This window comes from Thamnophis elegans, chromosome 7 (assembly GCF_009769535.1).
Source record: "Thamnophis elegans isolate rThaEle1 chromosome 7, rThaEle1.pri, whole genome shotgun sequence".
NCBI classification, from domain to species: domain Eukaryota; kingdom Metazoa; phylum Chordata; class Lepidosauria; order Squamata; family Colubridae; genus Thamnophis; species Thamnophis elegans.
In genome coordinates this window covers 26,332,996-26,359,437 of record NC_045547.1, presented here as the reverse complement: position 1 = coordinate 26,359,437, position 26,442 = coordinate 26,332,996, and the positions used below count along the sequence as shown (strand labels likewise).

General features: G+C 38.1%; 2 protein-coding genes across 4 annotated transcripts in view; one reads left to right on the top strand and one right to left on the bottom strand.

Moving 5' to 3' along the window:
- Nucleotides 1–1,314: 1,314 nt before the first annotated feature.
- LOC116511260 (PR domain zinc finger protein 4-like) lies at nucleotides 1,315–21,140 on the top strand. 3 transcript variants are annotated; one of them, XM_032221133.1, is made up of 13 exons: nucleotides 1,315–1,691; nucleotides 3,162–3,239; nucleotides 5,356–5,489; nucleotides 6,271–6,447; nucleotides 6,883–7,668; nucleotides 9,125–9,274; nucleotides 13,616–13,663; nucleotides 14,393–14,511; nucleotides 15,420–15,505; nucleotides 18,125–18,252; nucleotides 18,580–18,894; nucleotides 19,467–19,635; nucleotides 20,216–21,140. In XM_032221133.1, the coding sequence occupies exons 3-13, from the start codon at nucleotides 5,357–5,359 to the stop codon at nucleotides 20,526–20,528; spliced, it is 2,424 nt and encodes an 807-aa protein (XP_032077024.1). In that variant the 5' UTR covers nucleotides 1,315–1,691; nucleotides 3,162–3,239; nucleotide 5,356; the 3' UTR covers nucleotides 20,529–21,140. The 3 variants fall into 3 exon arrangements, with proteins under 3 accessions (XP_032077024.1, XP_032077023.1, XP_032077021.1); XM_032221132.1 differs by lacking the exon at nucleotides 3,162–3,239; XM_032221130.1 differs by lacking the exon at nucleotides 3,162–3,239 and having other exon boundaries at nucleotides 1,315–1,706.
- Nucleotides 20,780–26,442, bottom strand: part of LOC116511261 (periodic tryptophan protein 1 homolog) — an 18,446-nt gene continuing 12,783 nt past the window's right edge. Inside the window, exons 11-15 of the mRNA XM_032221134.1 lie at nucleotides 26,028–26,139; nucleotides 25,024–25,114; nucleotides 23,121–23,242; nucleotides 22,214–22,319; nucleotides 20,780–22,110 (exon numbers count right to left, since the gene is read on the bottom strand). Coding sequence (XP_032077025.1) covers nucleotides 21,998–22,110; nucleotides 22,214–22,319; nucleotides 23,121–23,242; nucleotides 25,024–25,114; nucleotides 26,028–26,139 — 544 coding nt within the window. The 3' untranslated portion in view covers nucleotides 20,780–21,997. The remainder of the gene's footprint in view (nucleotides 22,111–22,213; nucleotides 22,320–23,120; nucleotides 23,243–25,023; nucleotides 25,115–26,027; nucleotides 26,140–26,442) is intronic.

Sequence of the window (26,442 nt, the reverse complement as noted above, 5' to 3'; positions counted from 1 at the left end):
CATACACATACATACATAGATACATACACATACATACACATAAAACTTCAAGGACAAGCAGGTCCAGATTACAACAGGACAAAACCACATTCAGGGAGAAACTGCTGTTTGATTCTGAATAAAATGGGCAGATTTTGTAAATAAAGCATGCAGTTTGTATGCATGTGAGATAATTGATCATAATATGCAAAGAAACTCAGCTCCAGGAAGCTTGAATGCCTCATTATACATTGCTATGAGAAATCCACTATCCTTTTAGCTATAAGAAGAGAGAGATATAGACATTTTGTCATGCCCTCATGTAGTGGATTTTTTTCCTGACAACTACATACTCTTCTTGGAGGAAGGAGGGAACTGTTTTTCCTATCCTGGGTGGTGATTTCAGTTAAACTGGCGGTCAAGGTAGCTAGTTATACTATTGTAATCTTTGTAAAATATTTCTGCAAGAAACCGTTGGGTTGTGGCTTTCTGATCTGCCCTTTTAGTTTGACTGCACTCTGGATCTAAAAAGCACATTCAGCACCTGGTTCTATGTCAGGAGACTATAATATAATACTATCCAATGTAAGTATTTTTCTTTAAAAAAATCCAATTCCTCTTAAGCTGAAGCCATCCTTTGTTATTATAACTGAATTTGGTACAAAAACAACAGGATAATTGTAAAAAATAACTTTCTTTAATTGCAATCAGCCTTTGCTATAACAATTAACATAGCATATAAACTAAATGAAATTTAGCTAAGGTGTCCTGGGGTCTTATGTGATAGAAAAACCGTAGAAACCATTTTAATTACATCATAGAACTAAGACTTTTATATCTTTAAAATAACATATAACTTTGATTTGTACTCTAATGCAGTGTTTCTCAATCTTGGCAACCTTAAGCTGCGTGGACTTCAACTCCCAGAATTCCCCAGCCATCCAAGCTGGCTGGGGAATTCTGGGAGTTGAAGTCCGCACATCTTAAAACCGCCACGTTTTAGAAACTCTGTTCTAAAGAACACACCAGACTGCCGGTTTAACTCCCAGTAACTTTCAGTGGAGCTTAAACCGTAGTATTACATTGCGCAGATTTCGTCAGAAAACGTTTTCTGTATTCTAGGCAGCGCCGATCACGTTGGGAACGAAGGTCTGAGGACAAAACCCAGCAGAAATCTGCCGGCCAGCACAACACGAAGTTTACGCGAGCGGCGGGCAGGACATCACGTCTGCGTTTACAGCAAAGGGAGGATGGACTAGTAGCGAGAAGAGCAGCGGCAGGGGGCGTTTCCAGTATCAGGACACAAACCGGAAGTGATCTCTGTACCGCTTTTGATCCCGCCCCCTCCCTCTCCAGAGGAGGAGCCCGTCCACAGCTGCACAATCTCCCCTTCCGGAGGGGGGCGCTCTGCGCGGTTGGTGGTCTAATTATTTCTGTCCCCCGCCTCTCCTTTTTTTCTTCTCTCTCCGAGGTCCGGCGGGTACCTCATGAGGCGATTTTGGTTCCGGCGGTGGGCGGTGGCGTGTCCGGGGCCTGTGCTCAGGTGCTGCGGGAGGTTGTTAGGTCCGCCTTAGACTGATGCTGGAAGCTCGGCGGTGGAAGGTGCTTGGAGGACAAAAGCTGGAAAAGAGGAACCAGATGTGGAGGAGAAGAAGAAGGCCGTCGCCACTCGGGCCCTCGTAGGCCCGGCCTCGCCGGCTGATGCATCCCAGGTGGGATCATTGCATGTGGGTATGGCTTCGTATAAATGACCAAATGATTCTGGGGCTTATCCCAGAAATCTGTTTCTGATGCCTCAGTTTTTAGGTGAGTGTCTCTGAACATGTCTAGAGTTCTGTCATGAATGACTACACTCTGAGGGGAAACAGGAATTTATGCATATCATAAATTATTCTGCATCTAAACAGCAGACATTGCTTTAAAGGTAACCATTTGGGTAATGAAGATCAACAATGTCTGGCTTTGGTGAACCAGTTTTCTTCAAAGATTAAGCAGCTGCTGTTATTTTGTGAATAAATTATGTATGTATGTTTGTATGTATGTTTGTATGTATGCATCCATGCATGCTTCCTCCCATATTTGGGCATACCAGGGGTTGTGACATAAAATACATACATACATACATACATACATACATACATACATACATACATACATACATGCCAAAGTATATGTAAATTGAAAAGACCTGTAACCAGTAGAAATACAGTCAGATTTTATTGAACTGTCATATAAAATATGATTGACTAATCCTTTTTATTCTTGATATTGATGTATAAATACCTCATGAGGATATTGATAAAGACAGTGTAAACTGGAGCAGTGATCCTATTCAGAGTATTAACTCTTCCATTTCACTGTAAGTGAAGTGATCTGTCTATCCCCATACTAAGAATGCTAAAAATGTTGTAAGAAGGCACTGTTGAGATTGGGAAATATAAAATCTTCATATTCTATCTGCAAGCATTATTCTCTTTGTAAATGAAAGCTGTAGTTGAAAGAAGATTTAGTCACAAACTCAGGTCTAAGAAAATGAGTTGATAAATTGAGTTTTTTCCACTCAATTATGTTTTTTACAGCAAAGAAGAACATTCTTCATGTGTGGGCGGAGCAGGATGATGCTAGTTGTCATTTCTCTTTGCTACTGTTATATAGTTGCCACAAACTCTGACTGAATTTTGACATGATGTATGGCCATCAAGTAGAAAAGGGCCTGAGACAATTGAGAATTCTCTAGTGTTATGGTACACAACAAGGGGCTCTTATTCATATCTGGTACACAAATGATGGCAAAATATGTCCATTGTAGAGCTGAGGCCTGAACTGGGGTTCTTTTTTTAAACTATACCTCTCGGGGCCTGTGCTTCTCTGTATTCAATAAAAGGACAAGTCCTTTTTTAGAAAAGAAATAGAGGGGTGGGGAGAAAGGAAGAAAGAAAATAATCTGTCTCTAAGAGACAGTGGACATTGGGAGTGGGATCCGGCGTCTGAGAAAATTTGGGGGTACATCTCTACTGGTTTACTGTTTGTTAGCTTTGGCTGGATGAATCTACATTGCTGTATTTAATTTGGTCAAATTATAATACTGATTCATGCTTGTTGCAACAAAATTATTTCTCTTTGGAAGAGGTCCATTTTTGCCTGTGGGAATCACTGCTGTTAACTTGCTTTCTTTCAAATAGGAGGTATGCTCAAAAAGGACTGATTCAGAGCATAGTTCTTGTGTTTCTGTTGTGTGAATCCAGGCAATGTTGATCAGAGTAAGTGTCAATTAAAAGCATAAATGAGTTAAACATTCATTAAATGAACAAAGACGGGAAGAAAAAACATTTTTCTGTATGCTTAACTCTGATTAGATAATGATCAGGGTTACAAGTGTTTTGCTGACGTACAACTAATTTGCAGTGGGTTCTAATGTGTGGCACTAATAAGGATAAAATTCACAAATATCTTTTCCTTCTAAAGTAATTATAGTTCCAATCAGTCTAAAAAGTATGTGATTTTTATTTGTGCTTAGTTTTTAAATAATCAAGTGACATTTTAAAGATGACAGTTAACATGTAAGAATTATAAGCAAGAAACTGCTTTTGGAATTGCTGTGATTTGCTGAATTAATGCCTGCAGTATTTTGAAAATTACAGATTTAACAGATCATTCAGGAGTGGAGTGTTAATTCCCAAATATCCATTTAACTTGAACAATGTCAATCACAGTGATGTACAGTATTTGTATGATAATATAATGACATGAATTGTGTAAAACCATGACACAATGTACATTATGTAGATGTAAGTATCTTATCTAAACTGTTTGGATTAATGAACTTGTCTATTATGTTGAGGGATGCCCTGATAAAATGTCTGTTGCAGCCAGTGCCCATTAAATGGTTTTTCTTTAAATCAATGATTTATATTTAATACAGAATTTATTACTGGTACAGGTATTACTGGTACTGAATTTATTACAGTTTAGTTTTCGTAATCTTTAAGGAAGCGCACAGAAACATGAGAAATTAAAACGTTAGCAAACTCTTAAAGATTTTAACTTATGGGAACGTCCACATTTAATTGATTTGGAATTGCAGATTGCTTTTATAGAGTATGAACATATTTTAAAATCTCAGTCAATTTTTTCTTGTCTCATTGCACTTTATTTGAAATCGGAATACAGCTAATTTTTTTCTTTGCAGTGTTGTAATACTATACCATTTGTGTCGCAGTCTGGTTTCCCATTGATAAACAATCTTGAATCACCCTGTTTCTCAGTTCTTTGACTCTATCCCAGTTTCACCTCAGCTTCTTTAATTAAAGAAGTCTTTTATTAAAGGAGTCTTTTATTAAATATGCTAGAGGAATAGAAAAGATAAAGGGAGTGGAAGAAGAAAAGCAAAACAGCATGATCTATTTTTCTATACCAGATGTGCATTCCCTAAAACAGTGATGGCGAACCTATGACACGCGTGTCAGTGCTGACACGCGTAGCCATTTGGGGTGACACGCACAGGATTTCATGCGATTCATCCTCGGCTCCTGCACGGCCGCCGAGGATGAAAGAATCTGTGCTGGAGGAACGGGGGGGGGGCCGGGACGTGTGATCTCCCCTGCCCACACTCACTTACTGTATCGCCGCCGCCCCTTTCTGAGCGCAGGGGCTGCTGGTAAGGCGTGCGTGCCGTGCGCACACACGTCATCAGCGCGGCAAGGGAGGACCCGCAGGAGAGGAGCGCGGGAACAGTGCGCGCCTCTCTCCAGTCAGGCCGGCACAGAGAGTCTACTCCTGGAACTGTCGGTTACAACCACACCACAGCAGGGAACAGCGGAGTGCCAACGGGAACTGTGAGCGCCATTAGCATTGGCTATCTATAATTCTATCTGCTGTCACTGGCCCACTGATGGAGCACCCAAAAAATAAAAAACAAAGGTTAAGTAAAGGGAGTGGTAGTGGCAGTGGCCGACCCTTTCAAGAGACATGGAGCGAGATGTATGGCATTATAGAAAAAAATGGCAAAATTATGTTTTTGTCGAAGTGACACACAACGCGAGTTATGCTCGATTTTTTGCCGATTTTTGACACACCATGCCAAAAAGGTTGCCCATCACTGCCCTAAAACCTCTCCAGAAATTTCCAGAGAATGTTAAGTTTTAATATATAAAGAGATAGTAAACTCATGACATTGATTATATTTATTAATAGTATTGAAATTACTTATTTAAATACATTTAGTTTTTTCCCTTGACTTTCCATGTTAGAGTGCAGCCCCTTGTCATCATTCAAAAGTGGTAGAAACCTGTTACAGTGTTCTCTATGTTTGTTAAATGTCAAACTCATGCTTGCCTGAACTATTGTGTACATTTTAAACATCCCTTTTTTGTTTAGGATGAATGAAATGAGTCTGAGCCCTGTGGGGATGGAACAGCTGGCAGCTTCTTCTGTGAGCAATGCCCTGGCTGTTGCAGGAAATCACATAGCTTTGACCTCCTCACCCACCCATAGTGCTATATCAGCACCAGGTAATATATCAAGTTAGGATAAAGAGACATTTTGTTGATGTGTTTATTTCTTTGCTCAAATTAAGAGATGGTGTGACATGGAAACTCGGTTTTGCTTTAATACTTTTTCCTCAGTGTTTTGCTATTGCCTACAACCTGGGTCTTAGATGTAATTTTCAAGAACCGAGCATCTTTCAATTATTACAAAAAAGTCCGTGTCAACTCACAATATAAATGTGACACAGTAAGAATACTGTGAACAAAAGTGATTGTATGTTTTAAGTCGTGTTTACTCCATTTGAGTTGAAATCAAATTCTCTAATGACCTTTCCAGTCTTTTTTTTAAACAATTTTTATTTATTTTTGAACAAAGACAAACAAACATAAAAATAAAAAAGCCATCTTCGATTACAAATTGTAGAAAGTGTGTCAGTTGGTTACAGTATTTCCATGCATCTCTTCCATAGTCATCACCTGTTTTTCATATCAAATCACATATTTTGAATTCACATATATTCATGTATATCACGATTATTATATCTCAACATTAATTTGACTATAATTGTTTTTACATCTTTTTATATATAATATACAAAATCTAGAATAGGATTATCTGATAACATTCTATTAAATCATCCTAACATCATCCAATCACAATATAACGTATTCTAGATAAAGCTTTTAAACCTCCTCTCATATTCTCCATGCGTTGTTTATATAAAATTTCCAGTCTTAATCTCTGTGCATCCAGTCTCCCCAAATGTTTGATCAGTTGTAGACTAATTATTTTGTTTTTTATTAGGATTACCAGTTGCAATTCCAAATTTGGGGCCCTCATTACCGTCTGCTTTGTCTCTGATGCTTCCAATGGGCATTGGAGATCGAGGAGTGATGTGCGGTATACCAGAAAGAAATTATACCCTACCTCCACCACCTTACCCTCATCTAGAAAGCAGCTACTTTAGACACATCCTACCTGGTATGTAGCATGACACAATAGACTTTGTTCAAATCTTGGCATCAGTAATATAGGGCAATGGTTAACACTTTATTAAGTTACAAAGCCTTAATTGAATAGATAACAGTATATACATTTTACAGGTAAATAGTGTTGAACATTCTCTTCCAGATATATAATTATGTTTTATTTATTTGACAATTATTACAAGAATAGATATGATCTGGAATTATTTAGGTGAACTTGTACATTTCTTTTTCTTGTGCCTTAATAATTGTTTACATTACATTGACTCTTTATTTGCAAGTCATGAGAGGTGTAAAATACTGAGCCTTAGGTTTATTGGATGCACTAGTGCAAATTGATTTTCCTTGAATTCAGCAATTTAAAACTTGACTTGTTAGTATGAGACAATGTGTTTATTTTTCCCTTTCTTTCATTTTTCCTCTTCTTCAGGTCTCATATCTTACTTAGCTGACAGACCTCCACCTCAGTGTATTCATCCCAACAATATCAACGTTGACAGTAACTCAGCTTTATCTGTCTCCAATAATCCTTCAGACTTAGATCCCTACCAGCCCAATGGATCTGTGGGTCTTGAAGCAGGCATTGTCTCCATGGATTCTCGTTCAGTGAACGCACATAACACTCAAAGTTTGCATCCCAGTGATGGCCATGATGTAGCTCTGGATACAACAATTACCATAGAAAGTGTTTCAAGAGTTACCAGTCCAATCTCAAGTGACAGAATGGCTGAAGAGCTTAGGATGAGTGATGTAGGTGGGGATCATTCACAAATTGCAAATGGCAGCCGTAATCATGAGCCTCTAGCAGTGAATGGTGGTTTAGCCTCAGAAACTGTGGGGCATAATGGTGTCATCCCTATCCATGGTAGCAGTTTGGAACTTCCTGTTGTTATGGAGACTGACCACATTTCAGGCCGGGTCAATGGGATGCCTGATCGAACACTTGGGGACCCTATTCATACAGTGGCCATGAGCAGCAATTCTGTGAGTGTTGCGCTTTCTACCTCACATAATCTCACTTCCCTGGAATCTGTCTCATTACATGAAGTGGGTCTCAGCTTGGAGCCTGTGACAGTATCCTCCATTAACCAGGAAGTAGCCATTGGACAAAATCATGTGGATGTCTCTTCAGACAATCTTGCTTTTGTGCCATCATCATTGCAGATGGAAGATTCCAATTCCAATAAGGAGAATATGGCTACATTGTTTACAATATGTGAGTATGTGTCACAGTATGTCTTAAACAGTATTTTCCAGCTAATTCAAAAAGTTTAACTTATCCTGCTTTTAAATGTATGTACTTATGACAAAATCCAGTGGAGTTATAGAAAAAGTTTACAGAAGGTGCAGAAAACTGGAGCTAAGCTTTTAACCAATCACTGAATTTACATAGGACTGTAAGCCATTATTTAATCCTGATTAAATCCCAATTGGCATAACTCATTAAGCCAAAAATGAACCAATTATAATTTGACTTAATATAGAGAGAAAACCCATTCTGGATGCAAGGGGAAAGCAATGCTTCTTCTGCATGGTTTTAGTGAGACTTAAACCTCAGTCATTATAATGAAGGGTAACAATTAAAATGAAAACCATTTGAAAGGTACTAATTGTTCCTGTTACATATAATAAATATCCCAGTTAGGCTTTCTTTTTCCTGACTACAAAGGAAGATTTTTTCCCCATTTAGGATGGATACAGATAAACAAAAACTAGAGGCTGGGGATTGTTTCAGTCATTGAAGAGATCAAGTTTCACTTCTTTTTTTCCTTTCAGTTCACAGAAATTGGCATGTATATAAGCCTCTGTTTTTCACATGTCTTGAATGCTTTTACATTCAATGTTTAATTATAATTATTCAAAATACATACACCAATTTTCATTTATTTACTTGTAAATAAAGAAAATAAGAAAATAAGAAATAAAATGAGAAAGGCTGAGCACCAAAGAATTGTCCACACCTTTCATCAGTCAGTACTGCATGTAAATGAGAGAAAGTTATGGTTGTAATAGCTGGACTGCCATAGTGGATATTCCTATAAAACTAATTCTTTCTTAATTGCAAGTTAAATGTGCAGAATAATGTATTTGTATAAGAAAATTCCCCTGCAATTACGTGACCTGTTTTCCTCATGAAGGAATCCATATCTCAATTTTGCAAATAAATTTTCTTCCCATAATCAACATATGGATTATACTCAATATAGTCCATAAAAATATTTAACCAGTTTAGGTTGTCCACTCATGTCCATATTATAATATGTCTCTAACCCTGTTCCCCATCAAAAGCTAACATTTGTACATTTTCTTTATCCCTTCAAGGGGATATTTTATTTGACACTGGCATCAAACATTTTATAAGCATAGGTCTAATAAATATTATTGTGTGGGGTTTTTTTTCTACCCTCATCTTGCATTTATGTTATAGCAGCATTCCTGAATTTCTCTGTTTTGGCGGACCTGCGGAGATGTGGTGGCGGTGGGGGAAGAGGGGATGGTTTCATGTGTATGTGTTGCCGCTTTCACAAATGCTCATCCACCATTTCTGCGGCCCGGTTCCAAATGAGCTGCAGCCAGGCAAAGGGCTGTGAACCAGGGGTTGGGGATCCCTGTGTTATAGCAACTGACAGAAACAATTCTCTCATTCTGTACCTTTTTTTTCTTATCCACAGGGTGCACACTCTGCGACAAGGCTTACCCATCAGATTGTCCAGATCATGGGCCCGTGACTTTTGTTTCTGACACTCCAATAGAGAGCAGGGCCAGACTTTCTCTCCCAAAACAGCTTAATATCCGCCATGCTGTTATGGGACCTGAAGTTGGTAAGTTGTTGTTTATTTCTTCTTGTATATTCTCATCTTGAAACACAATTTGATAGAATAGCTGGGTAATAAAAGCCACTATTGTACTGCAGAAAGAATGTGAATCTGGACAGAGCTTTATTATTAAGCATACAGTACAATGCAATATCTGTGTGGTAAACCACATCATTTTGTGAATTTGTATGCAATTACTGAGCAATTTTTACACATTCAAAAAAAAAACAGTGAATATTGCAGATGCAGATGTTTGGAGTTTTTTCATTCGGTATTTTGTATAACACTTTTGTTGTGATCTGCCAGCAGAGCTGGTGGCAGACTCGGATGATGAGGAGGTTGGGGGCAGTCCTGGAGTCTGGGGAAGGCTCTGATGGATGCTCTATGTCGGAAGCAGAGATAGAGCCAGGACCCTCTGACATTACCCAGTTGCTTTCGGAGTCGGAGATAAGTGGGGAAGAAGAGCAGCTGGGGCCTGTTACAGATGTGCGTATGTGCAGAGTTGTCAGGAGAGGAGAACAACTGAGGAACAGGAGCCGACTCGGGAAGAAAGGCACACGAGGATGCTGAATGGCCTCTCCCTGGCTGGGGAGTAAATAGAAGCTTGACAGGAATTAATTTACAACTTTGTGACTAGAAGCTCTCGCCTGGCAATTATCCAAGGAATGATAAGGCCTGTTACTGCAATTAACCCTTGGAAGGATTATTGCCTGGACTTCTGTGTGTGAATGCCATGAATTCACAGTAGCTAAATAAAGAGGGATTTTATAACTTGGGGATTGTGGCTATTCCAGAACTCGTACCTTCTCTGTTATGTACTTTATGATCAGTTTGGAGGTAGGTTTTGAATTATTGCTTTACTGAAACATCCAATCTCTTCACAGTTCTAACTCTTCGCTGACCTTATTTAGTTTCTGTACAATACATAATACAATACAATAGCAGAGTTGGAAGGGACCTTGGAGGTCTGCTAGTCCAACCCCCTGCCTAGGCAGGAAACCCTATACCATTCCAGACAAATGGCTATCCAACATCTTCATAAAGACTTCCAGTGTGGGGGCATTCACAACTTCTGGAGGCAAGTTGTTCCACTGATTAATTGTTCTGTCAGGAAATTTCTCCTCAGTTCTAAGTTGCTTCTCTCCTTGATTAGTTTCCACCCATTGTTTCTTGTTCTACCCTCAGGTGCCTTGGAGAATAGTTTGACTCCCTCTTCTTTGTGGCAACCCCTGAAATATTGGAACACTGCTATCATGTCTCCCCTAGTCCTTCTTTCGATTAAACTAGACATACCCAGTTCCTGCAACCATTCTTCATATGTTTTAGTCTCCAATCCCCTAATCATCTTTGTTGCTCTTCTCTGCACTCTTTCTAGACTCTCCACATCTTTTCTACATTGTGGCGACCAAAACTGAATGCAGTATTCCAAATGTGGCCTTACCAAGGCATTATAAAGTAGTATTAACACTTCACGTGATCTTGATTCTATCCCTGTTTATGTAGCCTAGAACTGTGTTGGCTTTTTTGGCAGCTGCTGCACACTGCTGGCTCATATTTGAATGGTTGTCCACTAGGACTCCAAGATCCCTCTCACAGTTACTACTATTGAGCAAGGTACCACCTATACTGTACCTGTGCATTTCATTTTTCTTGCCTAAATGTAGAACCTTACTCTCTTCACCATTGAATTTCATTTTATTAGATAATGTCCAATGTTCAAGTTTGTCAAGATCCTTCTGTATCTTAAGCCTGTCTTCTGGAGTGTTGGCTATTCCTGCCAGCTTGATGTCATCTGCACATTTGATGAGTTTCCTATTTATTCCCTCATCCAAATCATTGATGAAGATGTTGAAGAATCCTGGGCCCAAAACAGAGCCTTGGGGTACTCCACTGCATACTTCCCTCCATGTAGATGCAGTTCCATTGAGGACTACACGTTGAGTGCGGTTGGTCAGCCAGTTACGAATCCATCTGATGGTGATGCTATCTAACCCACATTCTTCTACTTTACCTCGTAGTAGGTTATGGGCTACTTTATCAAATGCCTTACTGAAGTCCAAGTAAACTATATCGATGGCATTCCTCTGGTCCACTAATTTTGTCACTTTGTCAAAGAATGCAATAAGATTAGTCTGGCATGATCTGTTTTTGACAAACCCATATTGGCTTTTGGCTATTACTTTGTTTACTTCTAGGTGTTCACTAATTTGTTGCTTAATTATCTTTTCCAGAATCTTTCCTGGTATTGAGGTCAGGCTGATAGGTCTATAGTTTCCTGGATCTATTTTTTTTTCCTTTTTTGAAGATTGGAACCATATCAGCTCTTTTCCAGTCCTCTGGCAGTTCCCCCATGCTCCAGGATCTCTGAAAGATATAGTTGTGGTTCTCAGATCTCATCTGCCAGTTCCTTCAGAACCCTGGGGTGTAATCTGTCCAGTCCGGGTGATTTGAACTCGTCTAGGGTAGACAGGAGCTCACTTACCATTTTCTTCCCTATTTCAATTTGTGTTCCTAATCTGATTTTTGTAGTGCTGTTTTGATAGGTTGGACTGTTTTATCTCTTTGTGTAAAGACAGATGCAAAAAATGAGTTAAATAGTTCTGCTTTCTCCCTGCTGCTTGTCACCTTCTTACCACTTTCTCCCAGCAATGGACCAATTGTTTCCTTAACATTTTTCTTGTTTTTAACATGTTGGAAGAAGCTTTTTTTGTTATTTTTTACTTTTGTAGCAAGCCTTTCTTCATTGTGAGCCTTAGCTTTCCTTACTTCATCTTTACAGGCTCAGGCTATTTGCTGATGTTCTGCCTTAGTTATGTCCCCTCTTTCCACTGTTTATACTTAACTTTTTTGTCTTTCAATTTGTCAGAGAGTTCTTTATGCAACCATGCTGGTTTCTTTTGGGAGCTGTTATTTTTCTTCTTCTTCATTGGTATTGTACTAGACTCAGCTTTTGCAATCTCATTTTTCAAAATTTCCCAAGCTTCTTGAGTTGTTTTTCCCTTGAGAATTCCATGGAATTCTTCCCAAGCTCTCTGTAAGTTTATTGAAATTAGCTCTCTTAAAATCCAAGACTCTAGTTTGACTTTGTTCTACTACTTGTGTTTGCATTCCAATATTGCATGGTCACTTGCCCCCAGGATTCCTATGGCTTCAACACCTTCTATCATTTCCTCTCTGTTAGTGAGAATTAAGTCCAATATGGCTGATCCCCTTGTTCCCTTCTCTACTTTTTGGGAAACAAATTTGTCTGCTAGGTTGGTTAGGAACCTGTTAGATCTTCCACTTGGTGCAGTTTGTTTCCCAGTTGATGTCAGGGTAGTTAAAATCCCCCATTACTATTGTGGTGTGCTTCCTACATATCTTAGCTGACTAGCAAAAGGTTCATCTACTTCCTCTGCTTGGTTGGGTGGCCTGTAGTATAGACCTACGGCAATGTCATTCCCCCCCCCCCAAGCTTTTAATATTGACCCAAATGCACTCAAGATAGTTCTCATCATTGTTTTGCTCTATTTCTGTAGAGATGTACTTATTTCTTATATATAGTGCAACTCCACCTCCTCTTTTATTTGATCTATTTCTTTTAAATAATTTAAATCCTTCTAGCTGTATATTCCATTTGTGGGTTTCATCCCACCAGGTTTCTGTAATGACAACAATATCGTATCTGCCCTCATTTACTTGAATTTCTAATTCACCCTTTTTATTTCTCATACTTTGTGCATTGGTGTATGGACATTTGAGTCCATTTTGATTGACCCTGTGTTTACGTTACTTCTTACTTCTATATTTGCTATAAGTTCAGTTGAATGCCTTCTTCCTTCTACCAACACAGTATTTCCTGTCCCATTTACAGTTGTTCATATATGGAATTGTCTTATTCTGCTTATAGACTTTGCATAGATTTTACAAATAATTTTACAATAAAAAATAGCAGTGAATTAACTGAGAATTTTTTCACCTGCTATACCCACTGTTTTCTTATTTAAAAGCAACTACACATAAATCGTAAATATGCATTCAGATTTCCTGAAATACATTGTACTTAATTCTGTACCATGTTGAAGTTGTGTTGGCTTTTGTTCACTTGGGAATTCATTGAAACATAATACTTGAATGGGAATGTCTAACCTTTGCAGGTAACTTTATTCTTATGAAAACAGGTATTAGAGTCATATCAGTTATGTTAAATATTTTCATAAATTTGAAAAGCCTAACAGTTTCTGAAAAAAGAGATGCTTTGAAAAAGAAAGTTGAAAATCTAGCACCATGTTATTTTATCTCCCAATCTAATAGCAACATTTCATATATGCAAATTAATGGTAATGGAGAATTATTGCTTTCTTTTAGGTGGACAATATTGTCAATTATCAACTTGCCTTGGAACTCCTTCCTTAGGTATGACTATTACCTTTACTTCAGTAATGATTCTTGGGTTAGCAGTGAATGGAAATAGGCTTAGGTATTCATAGAAAATAATATAGTTGTACTTGAGTTTTTATATATGCTTACTATATATTATTTTATATATTATTTATATTCTATTACATTTTACTTTACTAGATTGGTTTTCAGAAATACCCTTTTCTTTCAGCTACTCTTATTTAGTTATTTTTGGTATTATTTCTATTTTTAGATGAAACTTAAATATAATGTGATTTCATTAATGCTTAATCAAACATTGTTACTGGGGCACTATTCATAAGAAGCTTGAAGCCTTTGTTTTAGTTATATATTAATTTTAAGCACTGCCCATCTCACTATTTGTCATTTATTGGGTTTCTTAGAGCACTACTTTCTCAAGATGGGAATGTTATAACAAAATATTATGGAGTTCTGTTTTTTTTTGGGGGGGGGGGTGCCAAAAGCAGTATGAAATCTTTAATAAGTGCAAGAAATCACAATCTCACTTTCACAAGTCATTTTAGTCACCTCAAATGAATTGATATTAGAATAAAGTGGATCAATGCAATATCCTTTATAGGTTTATTCACAAAAATATAATAGTTTCTGTGATTTCCATTTTGTTTTTGCTTAAGCAGGGAAACTTATACTATATTGCTTGTTATTACTGGATTTGATTAAGTGTAATCAGAGGACTACAATTTTCCCCCCAATTGCTGATAGGTGTGTGGACTCGGGAAACTATTCCTGTCCGTACCTGCTTTGGACCACTCATTGGTCAACAAAGTCATTCAATAGAAGTAGCTGACTGGACAGACAAAGCAGCCAATCACATTTGGAAGGTCGGTTTATGTAATACTTTTTAAATCATTCCCAAGCAAAAAGAACCTAAAAACTTTTTTGCACTAGGCTCTTCTTCACATACAAAATTGGGACACTACGTTTATTATAATAAGTGATAAAAGTATTTTGTTAATAAATATGATTATGAATAAAATGATTATGGATTTATTATCCTGTTCTTATACAGAAAAATATTTTCCAAAGACAGATGGAAAATAAATAGTGCTTGGGATAGGAATGTTATCTTAAGCATTGCAGCATTTATCACTGTGGTCTTTGCTGCTGGTGTCCTCCTTCCATCAACTCATTACCAAGTACCAGGGTTCAGAGGATGCCCTTTGGAAATTGAGGACAGAAGAGAATGTACCTTGTTACAAAGTAAACAATCCCCTGGCACAGAAGTTCATCCAAATGTCTATATGTACTGCTCTGATTTTTTAAGTGATAGTGAGTGGAGACCAGTGGTGGGTTCTGGGTGGTACGGCCTGGTACGGCCGTACCGGTGGTAGTTGGGAGCAGCAGCCACTGTACTGGAATGGTGGCTCATTTGGCCCACCTGCCCGCCCTTGTTCTTTACTGTTTTTTGACGGAAACGGCCCAATTGCACATGCACACACAGCGTGCAGCACCTGCGTGACCTCCGCCAAGCAGCTGGGTGTCGCAGGGGGGCGTGTGCATGTGTGCGCAGCGCGTGTGCCTGACGACACCCGGCTCCATGCGCAGCATACCGGTTGCAATGGGATCCGGAACCCACAACTGGTGGAGACTGTTACCATATGTTTTGTGCTTATGTAATTTGCCTGAAGAAAGTGATGACTAATCAAAACAACTTCATGTTAAGGTGCTCTCTTCACTTAGTTGGAAGATTTTTTAACCATCTGAGATGGCTCTGATTATCTTCTTTCAGATGTATCACAATAATGTCCTGGAATTCTACATCATCACAACGGATGAAAATGAATGTAACTGGATGATGTTTGTGCGGAAGGCCAGGTGAGAAAAGGATAAAACTACAACAACAAAAACCAACAACAAAGATTTCTAAGTAATTACATGATAACCCTATTATATCTCACTAGATATTTTATAACATAATACTGTCTTTTTTCTTAAAAAAAAAAGATTAAATATTTATTCCTCAATATTCTGGATTTGAAATGAGTGGCGTGGTGGCCTAGTGATGAACATGCTGCCCTCCTACTCGGAAGGTTGACAGGTCAATCCTAGGTAGTGGCAGATGTTTCTCTGTTAGGGCGCAGAGAAAAAATATCTGCTGCAAACTCCATGTAGGCCTCAGGAAGGCCAGTAAATACTCCGTTCCATTTAGTCGCCCCAACTTTAACCCAAATTAAGGGACTATAGAGTCATAAAAAGAAAAAAAAAAGTCTGGACTTGGAATAGGGTTGAGGTTTTTTGGTTTTAATTGCATTCAAGTCAGCATTGATTCCTAGTGACTGCCTGGACAAGTCCCTGCAGTTTTCTTGGCAAGATTTTCAGAAGTGGTTTGCCACAACCTGCTTTTTAGGGCTGAGAGGAAGTAACTGACCAAGCTGGCTTCAAGCCTAAGGTGGAAATAGAACTCATGGTCTTCCTAGCCTGATGCATTTAACTACTACACTAAACTAGTTCTCTGGAATAGTTTCATTTTATATTTCAACAAAATCTACTATTGCAGGATTGGATTAACAGTCAGATGTTTTGTGGGACTGATTCAGCATGTATTTGCATTATTATTTTGTTAGATCATTAGGTAGATTGAATGTATTATAATTAGAAAAACGTATCTATCTGGGTAGTCTTCAGGTATCTTAATATCTTCATGATATTTTCTTGATTTAGTCTTATCTGGAGCCATTTCAGTAGAATTTTTTGCAGCTAAGATGCCTGGCTCATAGACCTGTAGAGTTGGAAGACATCTTGGAGGTCTTTTGGTCCAATGCTCTGCTCAGGAGAAAAATTTTCATACCATCCCAAACAAATGATTGTCCAACCTTTGCTTGAAAACCTCCTATGACGGAGCCTCAAAAACTCCAGGAGGAAGTGTTTAATAACTGCTTGAGTCAGGATTTTCATTCTTCCTTTGAGTTGGTATCTGGGCAAAGCTTCAACCCCTTGTTTTTCACCCTATCCTTGGGAGCCACAGGAATAAATGAACATTCTTTTCCTTGTGACAGCCCTTGAAGTATTGGACGACTTGAGATTTGAAAAGCATTTGAGATCTGTTTAAAGCTAAACTTGAATTTACAGATCTGTTTAAAAATTTGTCTAAGGTGATCTTTTAAATATGTCTTTCTTAACTATACCTCGTTATATTTTGAAAAATGCTTTAGGTGCCCTTTGTAAAGAGATGGTAGATCATCTATACTGTGAGACAGAATGGCTTCATCTGGTACAGGGATGTGCGGTCAATGGTATGCTTTGGCCTGCACTCTAAAAAGTGGGTGGAGTTAGACAAAAATGTAAAATAATTTATATATAGTTGTCATTTTTCCACATTCATGTAAAATATTTTCCACTCAGCCATATTAAAATTACAATTGTCAGCAATGATGTTGGTATTTTGAATCTACACATGGCTCTTGGGTCTTAGATTAAGATTTAAAATTCAGAAACTTAAATATTTAATTCAAAGAGCAGAAGAACTGAGTAGATTCTTTTTATTTTTGTGAATATTTGATACTTCATGTGGAAGACATTTTGTTCATCTTTCGTTGAAATTATAAAAACAGGTAATGCAGCATGAATGCTGATTAGCATCTTCAGAGGAAGAGAGTGTGGCCTACCAAAACTAAAGCATTGTTTGTTTTAGTAATAGTCTCTGGAACAAGTTTTAATATTCACATATAATATATGTGCACACAATAAGACTAAATAACCACTAGAGTACTTTAGCAATTTTAGAACAGAACATCAGACCTTTATCAAAATAGAAAAAAGTGACAAAAAAAGAAAGAAATGCATGTCTGGTAGCTGATCAAATACTAAAATCTACAAGTTCATAATGAAGGTAAAACAAGAATGGTCTCTAGGAAGAAATTTTTTAAAAAACCCTATCATTTCAGCTCCCATCAAAGTTGATAATTGCTTTCTTCTACCTGGACAATAAAATAGTTTTAACAGTCAGTCCCTTCAATTGAAAATAATTTTTTTCTGATAAGTAGAAGAAGAGTGAACCTTGTCGTTCTTTTTGATTCTTTGCCTTTTTGATTCTTTGCAGCGCGAAGGACCTAATGTCAGGATTCTCTTCCAGTAACTGCTTTGAATTCTTACAACCTTGTGCTTGTGTAACCAGGGAGTGTCTAGCCACTTTGTCTTCTTTCGGCTTCTTTCTCAGACTTCTCCAAAGACTCTTGCTGCCACATTATGTGTCCAGAATATTTTTGTTTCAGTGTTACTCAGTCTGCGGTACGGCTTTACTTCATCTGGTTGGTTCTTATCCTTCCAATGTTCTCAACAGTTTTCTCCAGCACCACAGTACAAAAGCATCAGTTTGGTTTTGTTCGGTGATGTTGCTGCAAATTGTTTTAGTGAAGAATATTAAATGATTTAGGGATATTTGTGATTAAAGTCATATAGAGGATAAATTTTAAGATTTTCCTCTCTGTGAAATAGGAACCGGGAAGAACAGAATCTGGTAGCCTACCCTCATGATGGAAAGATTTACTTCTGCACCTCACGTGACATCCCTCCAGACCAGGAGCTCCTTTTTTACTATAGTCGAGACTATGCCCGGCAACTTGGTAAGCGGTTAATTTAAGCATTCTCCAAATGTTAGTCTGTAGCTCCCAGGCCTAGAACATTGACCATACTGAAAATTACTTCTGGAAGTATGATTCAAGTGGGGAGCTTAAATCTGACATGAATAAGAGCTTCTGATTTATATATTCCTCTATCAGATCTGATAAGATTAGTAGTAGTAGAAGAAAGTATATTCCCTTTCTTCATATTTCAACAAGTACAAGATTGAAGCTTATACCTTTTAAATTTATAATGCTTTTTGTTACCTTCCTATTTATTTGGGAGCTTCATACTTTCTGCTGCATCCTAAACAATTACCTCTCTTAAAGGTGTTCCTGAGCATCCTGATGTGCACACTTGTCACTGTGGAAAAGAATGTGCCTCCTATGCAGAGTTTAAGGTCCATCTGAGTAGTCATCTCCACAGCCACTTCCCCAGTCAGGGACACAGCAGTACCCCTGGATCAGGACACAGTAAGGAAAGGAAATGGAAATGCTCTATGTGCCCTCAAGCTTTTATATCACCTTCTAAGCTTCATGTTCACTTCATGGGACATATAGGTATGAAGCCACACAAGTGTGATTTCTGTAGCAAGGCCTTCAGTGATCCTAGCAATCTGCGTACCCATCTTAAAATTCATACAGGTAAGTGAGGAAGAACAACATTTAAAATTCTTTTTCCCAAACAAATATTTAGAACCAACTGCACTATTCTGTCAGAGTGAAGATTGGTCTTGTTTGTTCCTTCTTAGAATGGAATATTGTGTTGCCTTGTTATTTTCATATTTATTTGCATATATGTGACATACAATACTAGAGACCAATTGGATTTTGATTTTGGATGTGAGATCCCAAAATTTTAGGTGACTGTTTATCACTAGGAAACTATTTTTCTTTCATTCTTTTGCTAGAGATAAACAGTTGAAGAAGTATGAAATTAAAAGAACTTAATAGAGCATAGAATCTTTAGCAATTTTAGAAAAGCAACTTGGGAAATCTTTAAAAAATTGTAGAGTTGTGTCTAGTTTGTTGTCTATGGCAGAACATGAGATTCATTCATATTCCATGCCATTAGTTACTTGTAGCATTGAAATCTATTATATACCCTACTGTAATATCAAACATGTTGATACCTTGGAATTTCAATCTATATTGATTATTCTGTGGATGGGATGGGATGAAATAATCTTATGTAAATTTTTATGTCTTATTTTCAGGTCAAAAAAATTATCGCTGTGCACTCTGTGAAAAATCTTTTACTCAGAAAGCACACCTGGAGACACATATGGTTATCCACACTGGAGAAAAAAATCTGAAATGTGATTATTGCGATAAACTATTTATGCGGCGTCAAGATCTCAAGCAGCATGTGCTCACCCATACACAGTGAGTCATTCAGGAGACATTCCAAATTATTTCTGTGTGTGTATGTGTTTAATTTATTGCCCACAAACTAAAGAGGTCCATATTTAAAAGACTCATGATAGTGATAGGACGCTTCTCAGAAGAAACCCAGATTTATCAGAAGAAAAATGTATTATGGTGAATAGTGTCAAGATGAAGGCTGATAAGCTTATATTTAATTCTATCTTATAAAAAAAGCATATGAGGCATAACCCATGATGGGTGGTAGAGATCAATGTTGACTATGGCATATATAAAATTATTTGGAAGAGGATAGGAATTCTTCCAGGATGAATCTGTAACACTGAAATTCTAAGTATATGATGTTGAACAAAGAGCACTTCTAGGTTATTTCTCACCGAGTGTTAATTGTGTGGATGATGCAAAGCCTATGCATGCAAAAATGTTTGCTAAATGGGAAATTTAAGATTAGAACAACTGTGTGAAATCTATGTCTCACAAGCCTTCAAATTCAAAAGAACTCTCAAATATTAAAAAAATTGTTTTCATGTTCTCAAAGACTAAAATGCCGTTTCTCTTCTCCATACCCATTCCTGTTTAGAGAGCGTCAAATCAAATGTCCACAATGTGAGAAGCTATTCTTAAGGACAAATCACCTAAAGAAACATTTAAACTCTCACGAAGGAAAAAGGGATTATGTGTGTGAAAAATGTTCCAAGGCTTATTTAACAAAATACCACCTTACTCGCCACCTAAAAATTTGTAAAGGACCAACCTTTAGTCTCTCAGCCCAAGAAGAAGAGGAGGAAGATTCTTCAGAGGAAGAAGAATTGATAAATTCTACAACAAATGAAAATTGCCAACTCAGAACCACCATGTATGTGACAACTGATACACTTTCTTGTCACAAATAAGACAATTCCTAAAATTATTGTTTGTTTAAATTTATACTCAGTGGCCAAATTCTCATCTATAATGAAAATGGCTTATCTGTTTCCAGAGTGATTGCCAGGAACATTACATATATTAAAACAATATAATTACTATGTTCATCCATTGAAATGGTATCATTGGTGACTTGATTGATGCATGATGGATACAGCTGAAACAGCATCAGCTGTCTCTGTTAAAGGTATACTTAATGTGAAAGTATACACAAACCAAATTTTTTTCATTACAATAAAGTGTTCTTTATTGGAAAAAAGTTTGTAGCTTAACTTAGTTCATTAAATTGATATTTGTCAATGAAATATTTGCTCATTTGTTGACAACTGAGCATTCCAAAAGAATTAGAAAACAAAAAATATAGTATGGGAATCAGAGTAAGGCATGCTAATGCTTGTGTTTGAAATGCAAGCTTAGTTTTAGCATGGATTTTACATACAAAGGTTATTCATGTAATTCTGTCTATACTGCAACCGATAACCACTTATTTTGAAAGGGAAATTCTGCTGCTAATATATTTATGGAATGAAGGTATCATTAAGATTTGTTTTCTTACGGAAAATTAAAATACTGCTTTTTAATGTGTGTACTGTTTTTTTTTCTCCTTTGAATTTTCCCCCAGTATATAATTTTTTTTTCACCATAGCATTTTTGCTTTATTAAACCATTCATTTATCTATACATTATGAACTTCAGCCAATATTAACTATGCTGACATTGATAGTTCTCCTAGGTAGAAGTATATTAAATTAATGGTCTGAATCAGAGAGACGAGAGCCATGGTGTAGTAATTAAGGCATCAGAAACTGGGAGACCATGAATTCTAGTCCCACTTTGGGCATGAAGCCAGATGGGTGACCTTGAGCCAGTCACTTTCTCTGAGCCTAGGAAGGAGGCAATGGCAAACTATTTCTGAAAAACCAGGAACTCTCCAAGAACTGAATACAAATGGAAGGGAGGGGGAACCCAATATTGTTAATCTTAGCTTTTTTATTTATGCCAATTAGATTTTATTAATTAGCACATGCCTATATTATAAATATAATATATTTATATAAGACCAGAGAATCATGCTCTCACAAGTTATCAAATCCTGGTTAACAACACCACACTTTAAACCTTCCACAATATAGAAAGCTTCCTTTAGGTTCTTAGAAAACTGTTTTTTAAATAGTACCTTTTTAAGCCAATGTCAAAGGATTTCAGTGGATACATCAGAATGCCTACATTTATCTTTCTTAATACAAATGAACACATTAAGAGTAATTTCTTACATTATTGCTAGTGATTTTGTTTTGGCATATTCCAATTTCTAGCTGGTTGACACCTCAGAAAATTTTTAAGATCAAGACCAAACTTCATGGTAACATGACCGTAAAAGCAAGTTTAAAAAATCGGTTTACTTAGAATGTTAATTTAAAAAAAACATAAGCTTATTTCATGATTCCATTGCAGCTCCTCCACAGCTGCTACTGCTATTTGCAGAATTACTTGCTTCAGAACTTGATGTGGTAACTGCTAGCCTCTGTCGAGTTCCAAAAACATCATTTACTGTAATGCCAAAAAGAGAGAGGTTTTAAAAACTCTAATTTTAAAGAAGAAATTGACCTTTTTTTTAGGATTACGTAACTAGTAAATGAATGAGAACAGTCACCTGCGGAAATTGTGCTTATGTCCCAGAGTTGTAGTCCCTGCCTTTCTCCTCCAAAGACATAAACAAATGGCAGATCTGGACAGCAACCTGCACAAAACAGGGAACCCTGTGGGCAGAAGACACATTCTCTTCTGATTTTCTGCTGACTCAATACAATACATCTCAACAACATATTTCTAATTCAAATCAGTGAACTAAAATCAAAGAGGTGCATATCCAACGTCTTTAGACTTTATGTATTAGAGAAGTGATGGCTAACCTTTTTGTCCTCGCATGCCGAAAGTGTGCCCACACCCATAATGCAATGTGCATGCGACACACGCACCCCACACGCCCAACCCCCTGCGCATACGTGTGCGCCCCCCTGTGTATGCATGTGGGACCAACCCCCTGTGCCCCATTTTGGCTCTCTAGCCTCCCAGGATCACAAACAGGTCACGGGAGATGCACTGTACCTTCCACGCCCTGTTTTGGGCCTAGCAGACCTCCCTGATGCCTTCTGGGACCAAAAAGGGGGCGCAGGGAGGGCGTGCAACCCCAGATCACTGTTCAAACAGCTCTCGCATGCACAGCAGAGACCCGAAAATCAGTTGGCCGGCGGGAGGCATGCCCACATGCACAGTGGAGCTGAGCTGGGCAACAGCTTGCGTGTCTGCAGAGAGGCCTCTGCATGCCACCTTTGGCATGCCTGCCATAGGCTTGCCATCATGGTATTAGAGGAAATACAATTCATAAAATGTAGGCCATTTGTCTCATGTAAGTATTAATGTAACCAACATACTCGCAACATAAATATTAATTTAGTAACATTCAATATTAAACAGACCAGGTTTCCCACCAATTTTATTCTGCACTCACTCTCCCCCCCCAAATAAGGCTCTATAAATATAGCTGCAGGAAAAATTACCATTTTCATATCTCTGGAATAGACTAAAGAAGGCTTGTTTCCTAGGATGTCCCAAATTTTCACAGATTTATCAGAAGATGTTGTGACAAGACATCCTTTGATTTGGCTACTTAACTGTAGTCCTGGAAAACATAAGCAGGTGCTTTTAGTATTAAATCAGGAAGAAAACAGAAGAAAACTTGCTTGTAGGCCTCATTCTTTTAGGTTAAGGGGTCTCTGATTTAAAGGCACCCCACATCCATGGTGCAGCAATGCCAACTGAAATGCATCTTCTTCCATTGGCATTGGTAAAAATAAAGATACTTCTTTCATTTGTCAAAAATACTAAAAAACAAGAACTCTATTTAAGTTATTAATGTATGAAGTCACTAGGCTCATGAGATATAATTTTGGGTGGTCTACCAATATATTAACAATTAAAACCATATAACACACATCCCAAATTACAAAAACAAGAATATGGGAGAACAACCACCAGTTGACATTACATAATCATCTTGCAGGCTCATGGGATTCCAAAGTCAACGGAAAGTATTAAGGGCCTTCTGAAAAGTAAGACAGGATGGGGCCAATCTCATCTCAAGGAGAATGATGTTACAGAGGGCAGGGCCCACAGTAGAAAAGGCACACCATCCGGGTCCTACCAGTTGGGGTTTCTTTGTCGATGACACCCAAAGCATTACACCCCCCCCCGCTTGATATGATCGGTTTGATAGCTATAATCAGAGAGAGGTGGTCCATCAAATAACTTGATCCCATGCAATGTAGAGCTTTAAAGATGAAAAGCAACACCTAAAATTGTGACTAAAACAAACTGGCCATCAGTGCATCTCGCAGAATAAAGGTATAATGTTCATCTTCCCGGAGTTGGGGGCATGTAATTGTCCATGCAGCTGCACTTGCTGTACTCTGCAGTGGTTGAAGCTTCCAGATGATCTTCAAGGGCAGCATTGAGTTACCGTAATCCAATTTGGAGATGAGCAGAGGATGTGTGACTAAGCAAAGGCTTATAATCCAGGAACAGGCAAAACTGGGGCACAATACCAAGCTGCGCAAAGGTCCTCCTAGTTATGACATAACCTGCTTCCCAGGAAGGATAGGAGTTGTGGTTATAGAAGGAGCCCCAGATTGAACACAGGGTCTCTATGGAGTATCACAGCCCCATCCAGAACCAAAGATGGTAAAATCTAATGTTGCTCAATCTTGTTCAACTGAAGCCTATTGTTCCCAGACCTCAACAGCCTCAGACATTGGAACAAGGCATTAGTAGTACTGATGAGTTTGCCAAGGACAGATATGGATATCATGGCAATTAATGATCTCACCCGGTGACTTCATTTAGAAGTTAAATAGAAATGAAGAGAGTACCAAGCCCTGTTGAACCCGCAGAACCTCTCCTCTCTCAATCAACACCAACCCAGAAGGATACCACAGTTGATGATATCAAAGGTTGCCAAGAAATCAAGAAGAGCAAGAACATATGCACTTCTCCTGTCCTGTGGCCACTTAGAGATGCCATCTCTAGCCAATGGCCAAAGTCTGAATACTGACTGAAAAGAGTCAGATAATCAACTTTATCCATGGCCCATAGAAGTTGCTGCACAACCACGTTATCCACAACCTTCTCTAGAAAAGGAAAGTTAGATACTGGATGAAAATAGTCCATTGTGGTGGGATCCAGCAATGGCTTCTTGAGGAGAGGGCAAGACAATGCCTCCTTAAAGGGCAACATCTCTCAAAGGCTTAACTATGCCTAGGATCCAACCAAATAATGCATGCTCTTTATGCACTGTAGAATGGCAAATATAAGTTTGTCTCAAAAATATGATATGAGAGAACTATATAAGATATCTGACTAGAATGGAATTTCCTTGGGATCTTGACTGGGAAAAGAAATGCTTACCAGATACTTCTTCGTCATGAGCTTTCATTGTGAAGACTGGTTTATGGGAACGAGCATCAAGACAGTATACAAATCCATCTTCCGTGCTTGCCTACAACAAATTATTTCCAGAGATTTTAAAAACAAAATCAATAGGCAGGCCACCTTTCTCAATCTGATGATCTTTCAGAGGTATGGACTTGAAATCCCATCCAGCCTGACGGGCCATGGTAGAAAATTCTGGAAGCTGAAAGGACGGTGCCGAAGTTGGGAAAGACTGCACAAAGAACTAGCACCTGGATGTTTGATGGCCAACTCTAGCCACACAGGTACCATTATTCCTGATTTGATAGCAAGCAACAGATCAGAATGATCCGTTATCTATGTCAGCATAACTTGCCATATATGAGTAAATTTTAGACTTCACCACATTACCAAAGCATTTCTTAATGAAATAAAGGTAGCACTATCAAATTGCAAAGCAGCAAGACTTCCACTTATTAGGAAGTATTTTAATATAATGTACATAGATTATTTTATATCTTAAAATATGCTGGCTGCCTTGGAAAATCTTGGATGATATACATATATATATCGCTTCATAGTGCTTTACAGTCCTCTCCAAGTGGTTTACAGAGTCAACATATTGCCCCCAACAATCTGGGTCCCCATTTTACTGACCTCGGAAGGATGGAAGGCTGAGTCAACCTTGAGCCATGTGAGGAGCAAACCCCTGGCATTCCGCAGAATTAGCCTGCAATGGTGCATTCTAGCCACTATGCCACCACAGCTCAGCAGAGGGTATATGATGCAGTTAGGAAAAGATGCAAATGCAATGCACCTCACCCCTGTTCCTGTGAAGCATTTTCTTTCTATCTTACTACTTAATAGGTTTTAGGGCTGTCTAACTCAAACAATGTGACTCTGGCTGGCATACAACGAATTGAATTGAAATGATGCATAGCCTGCATAAATACATACACTACAATGGATAAGACAAAATGCAAAGCACTTATTGTACTTACTAAGAAGTGGTGGGGTGAAAAATGATTCCAAGTCACTCTTTCAACTTGTCCACTAAATCTCCAGGTTCTATGATTGTCCTGTGGACTTCTGCAGTCATATAAAATGGCTGATCTGAAAAGTATCAATAAATGTTTATTCAAATTTGGCCCCTGAATTTTAAACATTATAAATTAAAATTAATTTATCCATGAGAGACAGATTTTTTTTCTAACCTAATAAAATACTTCCACTCCAGCTGAGTCATTAGTAAAATTCACAGCAATCTCACTGGTTATAAAAGTAATAAACGGCAAATGCATGCCTAGTAAGTGGAATTACTGGCTTCAAATGGTCTTGTTTCTAATTAAGTCTGCATAGAAAGCTAATGCAACCTGAGGCTAAAATCAGGTTGACCATTCCTGTTGAGGGTACTCA

Bases quoted from the DNA above. Each gene is read 5' to 3' on its own strand.
- LOC116511260 (XM_032221130.1), top strand. From the start codon at position 1,681: ATGCATCCCAGGTGGGATCATTGCAT. The intron at 9,275-13,615 runs GTAAGTTGTTGT...GCTTTCTTTTAG, and splicing joins TGTTATGGGACCTGAAGTTG to GTGGACAATATTGTCAATTA. The intron at 19,636-20,215 runs GTGAGTCATTCA...ATTCCTGTTTAG, and splicing joins CATGTGCTCACCCATACACA to AGAGCGTCAAATCAAATGTC.